This window comes from Chiloscyllium plagiosum, chromosome 4 (assembly GCF_004010195.1).
Source record: "Chiloscyllium plagiosum isolate BGI_BamShark_2017 chromosome 4, ASM401019v2, whole genome shotgun sequence".
Classification (NCBI taxonomy): domain Eukaryota; kingdom Metazoa; phylum Chordata; class Chondrichthyes; order Orectolobiformes; family Hemiscylliidae; genus Chiloscyllium; species Chiloscyllium plagiosum.
In genome coordinates this window covers 19432049-19437126 of record NC_057713.1, presented here as the reverse complement: position 1 = coordinate 19437126, position 5078 = coordinate 19432049, and the positions used below count along the sequence as shown (strand labels likewise).

At 43.0% G+C, this 5078-nt stretch overlaps 1 protein-coding gene across 1 annotated transcript in view; it reads left to right on the top strand.

Moving 5' to 3' along the window:
- Positions 1-4165, top strand: part of trpn1 (transient receptor potential cation channel, subfamily N, member 1) — a 221600-nt gene extending 217435 nt beyond the window's left edge. Inside the window, exon 29 of the mRNA XM_043687825.1 lies at positions 2656-4165. Coding sequence (XP_043543760.1) covers positions 2656-2753 — 98 coding nt within the window. The 3' untranslated portion in view covers positions 2754-4165. The remainder of the gene's footprint in view (positions 1-2655) is intronic.
- Positions 4166-5078: the final 913 nt, after the last annotated feature.

The following is a 5078-nucleotide window of genomic DNA, read 5'->3' as shown; positions in this document are numbered from 1 at the left end:
TAGGAACAGCAAGGGAGCATTCACCTCGTTAGGGGTTTACTACAGGCCCCCCAATAGCAGCAGGGAGATGGAAGAAAGCATAGGTCGGCAGATTTTGGAAAAGTGTGGATGTAGTAAAGTTGTTGTAATGGGTGACTTTAACTTTCCCAATATTGATTGGAACCTCCTTCGAGCAGAAGATTTGAATGGAGCTGTTTTTGTAAGGTGTGTTCAGGAGGGTTTCCTAACTCAGTACGTTGACAGGCCGATGAAGGGAGAGGCCATTCTAGACTTGGTGCTCGGAAACGAGCCGGGACAGGTATCAGATCTTATGGTGGGAGAGCATTTTGGTGATAGTGACCACAACTGCCTCACATTCTACATAGCTATGGAGAAGGAGAGGATTAGGCAAAATGGGAGGATATTTAATTGGGGAAGAGAAAACTATGATGCGATTAGACATGAGTTAGGAAGCATGGACTGGAAGCAATTGTTCCATGGTAAATGCACTACAGACATGTGGAGACTGTTTAAGGAACAGTTGTTGCGAGTGATGAATAAATATGTCCCTCTGAGACAGGCAAGAAGGGGTAAGACAAAGGGACCTTGGGTGACGAGAGTGGTGGAGCTTCTTGCCAAAAGGAAGAAGATAGCTTACATAAGGTGGAGGAAGCTAGGGTCAAGCTCAGCTCTATAGGATTACAGGCAGGCGAGGAAGGAGCTCAAAAATGGTCTGAGGAGAGCCAGGAGGGGACATGAGAAAGGCTTGGCAGAACGGATTAGGGAGAACACAAAGGCATTTTACACTTATGTGAGGGATAAGAGAATGGTCAAAGAAAGAGTAGGGCCGATCAGGGATAGCATAGGGAACTTGTGTGTGGAGTCTGAGGAGGATGGGGAAGCCCTAAATGAGTTTTTTGCTTCTGTCTTTACAAAAGAAATGAACTTTGTAGTGAATGAAACCTTTGAAGAGCAGGTGTGCTTGCTGGAATGGATAGAAATAGAGGAAGATGATGTGCTGAAAATTTTGTCAAACATTAAGATTGACAAGTCGCCAGGCCCGGACCAGATTTGTCCTCGGCTGCTTTAGGAAACGAGAAATGCAATTGCTTTGCCACTTTCAAAGATCTTTGCATTCTCGCTCTCCACTGGAGTCGTACCTGAGGACTGGAGAGAGGCAAATGTAATTCCTCTCTTCAAGAAAGGAAATAGGAAATCCCCAGCAATTACAGACCAGTAAGTCTCACGTCTGTCGTCCGCAAGGTTTTAGAAAGGATTCTGAGGGATAGGATTTATGACCATCTGGAAGAGCATGGCTTGATTAAATGCAGTCAACACGGCTTTGTGTCGGGCAGGTCATGCCTCACAAACCTTATCGAGTTCTTTGAGGATGTGACTAGAAAAGTTGATGAGGGTCGAGCTGTGGATGTGGTGTATATGGACTTCAGCAAGGCATTTGATAAGGTTCCCCATGGTAGGCTCATTCAGAAGATCAGGAGGAATGGGATACAGGGGAACTTAGCTGTCTGGATACAGAATTGGCTGGCCAACAGAAGACAGTGAGTGGTAGTAGAAGGAAAATATTCAGTGGTGAGTGGTGTTCCACAGGGCTCTGTCCTTGAGCCTCTACTGTTTGCAATTTTTATTAATGACTTGGATGAGGGGATTGAAGGATGGGTCAGCAAGTTTGCAGACGACACAAAGATTGGAGGTGTCATTGACAGTATAGAGGGCTATTGTAGGCTGTGGTGGAACATTGACAGGATGCAGAGATGGGCTGAGAGGTGGCAGATGGAGTTCAAGCTGGATAAATGCAAGGTGATGCATTTTGGAAGGTCGAATTTGAAAGCTGAGTACAGGATTAAGGATAGGGTTCTTGGCTGTGTGGAGGAACAGAGGGATCTTGGTGTGAAAGTACATAGATCCCTTAAAATGGCCACCCAAGTGGACAGGGTTGTTAAGAAAGCATATGGTGTTTTGGCTTTCATTAACAGGGGGATTGAGTTTAAGAGTCATGAGATCTTGTTGCAGCTCTATAAAACTTTGGTTAGACCGCACTTGGAATCTGTGTCCAGTTCTGGTCGTCATATTATAGGAAAGATGTGGATGCTTTGGAGAGGGTTCAGAGGAGGTTTACCAGATTGCTGCCTGGACTGGAGGGCTTATCTTATGAAGAGAGGTTGACTGAGCTCGGACTTTTTTCATTGGAGAAAAGGAGGAGGAGAGGGGACCTAATTGAGGTATGCAAGATAATGAGAGGCATAGATAGAGTCGATAGCCAGAGACTATTTCCCCGGGCAGAAATGGCTAACACGAGGGGTCATAGTTTTAAGCTGGTTGGAGGAAAGTATAGAGGGGATGTCAGAGGCGTTCTGAGAGCATGGAATGCGTTGCCAGCAGCAGTTGTGGAAGCAAGGTCATTGGGGACATTTAAGAGACTGCTGGACATGCATACGGTCACAGAAATTTGAGGATCAATGGTCGGCACAACATCGTGGGCTGAAGGGCCTGTTCTGTGCTGTACTGTTCTATGTTCTATGTTCTATCTCCCTGACCCCACCCCCCAACATTAGCACATCAAAAGGAGATAAACAATTTCTCTTGGGACAATTAAAATAGCCATATGACTTCAACAAAATAAAACTAATTTTTATTTTGATCCTTTGTATCGTTTAGGTTTGGTCTTGATACAGCTGCAGTACGAAGGAAGACCCAAAATCTATAAGTGTGATTTTGGCTCCAGTTGCCAAATGCCAGTATTGTCAAAATCATGAAGGGCAGCCCAGACTACGGTGTTACTTAATGAAGTACATGAGAAGCTAGTCCAGTGGTTTGTGCATCTCCGAAGGACATCCGCTACATTGGAAACAGTTTCCTGTCAAGCAATGGTGATCTGTGGAACAGTATCTGTATAATCATTGATATAGTAGAGTGTGATATATTTTTACTTCATTCACGGCTGCATATGTTTAAAGGGCATCAACTCCATATCTAAGTTCCTACTTGGTGGGGGACCTGAACATAAGGCAGTGTGTGATTTTTTTTAATATATATATGCTCAACATGACATGACAAAGTTTGTCTTGCGCCATGAAAATGTACCTCTTTAAAGAGGTGATTCATTGCTTTTGTTGAAATAATGTGCTCACTTTAGTAACTATAGCTGAGAGAAATACGCCAAAAAAGGAAAATAAGGAATAACAGTGAGGTGTGAATGTTTGATGGTAACATCAACTTCCTACGCTCCTCATTTACTCTTTAATTCTGCATTGCTTCACTTCCTGGTGGAATTGTGAAACATTGAAGTTAATGCCTGACCAATGGATTTTTATTTTATGTCTTAACTCCATTTAATATGTGCTATATTAATGTATTCAGAGTCTAACCTCATTTTTTGCTCAAGATATAGCAAACTTACAGCAGGTTGTTGAGAGGGTCTTGCAGTGCAGGTTGGAATTATGTTGAGTATTTCCTTCATGTTTTTGGACATATTTCTCTTTCACTCTCCTGACCCTCCTCAGAAATCCTCAGCAAAATGGGATAAGTAAATGATCTGATTCCAAGCCTCTTCCATTAATACTATTCTGAAGCATGCTCCCACAGTGTGCACTGAAGTGATTTTGAATCTAGTCCATCACTCCAGCAGATCATCTTTCTGCTTATCAGAAAGATACCAACGCTAACATTTCTGAGTGTCTAGGATTAATTTTAATTTATCTTCCTCCCACATATTATCCCCCACCTTCCATTCCCTCTAAAGCCTTTAGTGCTCCATATTAACTGTGAAGGTGACCAGAACATGGGTGGCCCACTAGCTCAGTGGTTAGCACTACTGCCTCACAGTGCCTGCGACCGGATTTAATTGCAGTCTCGGGTTACTGTCTGTATATGTCCTTCCCACGTCTGCACGGGTTGCCTCTGGATGCTCTTTGGAGGGTTAGTGTGGACTTGATGGAGCGACTGGTCCACTTTCACACTGTAGTGATTCTAGAACATGTTCATCAGATTCCTTTCAGGCAAGAGTTAGAGATGTTTCCAACATCCCATAGTTTGCTGGCCATTATTGCAAAGTAGAGGGGGAGAAGGAGACCCTGGAGTCAATGAGAGTTAACAATGCAATCTCTCTTCCAATGACATGATGTGGAGCTGCAGGCTTTGGACTGGGATGGACAAAGTTAAAAATCACAGAACTCTAGGTTATAGTCCAACAAGTTTATTTGGAAGTACATGCTTTCGGAGCACTGCTGTTTTGTCAGATAGCTAGTGGAGCAGAATCATAAGACACAGAATTTATAGTAAAAGATCAAAGTGTCATACAACTGATGCGATGCAATGAACAAACCTAGATTGTTGTAAATTCTGTGTCTTATGATCTTGCTCCATTAGTTACTTGATGATGAAACAGCACTCAAAAACTTGTACTCCTAAATAAACCTATTGGACTATAACCTGGTGTGATTTTTAACTTCTTCCATTGACTGCACACGCATGGTACTTTACTTGCACTTCATGAGGGATTCTGCTCCCCCAAAAGGACAACCACTGATAATGTGGTGATCTCCATATGTCAGGCATACATGCAATATAAATTTTGGTGGAAAAGGTTATTTCACTGCCTGGATCGCCCTGCATTATTCAGAGGAGCAGGTTGATTCTCAGTGATCTGCTGAAAACTCCATCATGAGGGAGTATCCTTTGCCACCACCTAGTTAGCAGAGTAGCAGGAGTGTGAGAGAAAAGGAAACCTAGACTGTCAGTGAAAATCTTGGCTGTCATCCCAATCAATACCAGCTATTCTTACACAATTCCCATTCCAGCTGTCTCAGATCCTATCTTCTTTCTGTCACTGACCATCATAGCATCCATTTGGCCACAATGGAAAAATAAAAGTCACCACAAAATAAGCGTTCCAAGTCAAATTTACAAAGGACCTCATACGTATTGCATGCAAAAGTCAACTAATCATTCCTGTGCATTTTCTCAATGCCTTTCTTCCAGTTTCCTTTGAGTCTTCTCATACTCAAGTAACTATACCTCAGTGGATACAGCAAAACTGGTAAAAGTCACTGAAGGATATAAGGGCTGGCTTTGAAGTTGAC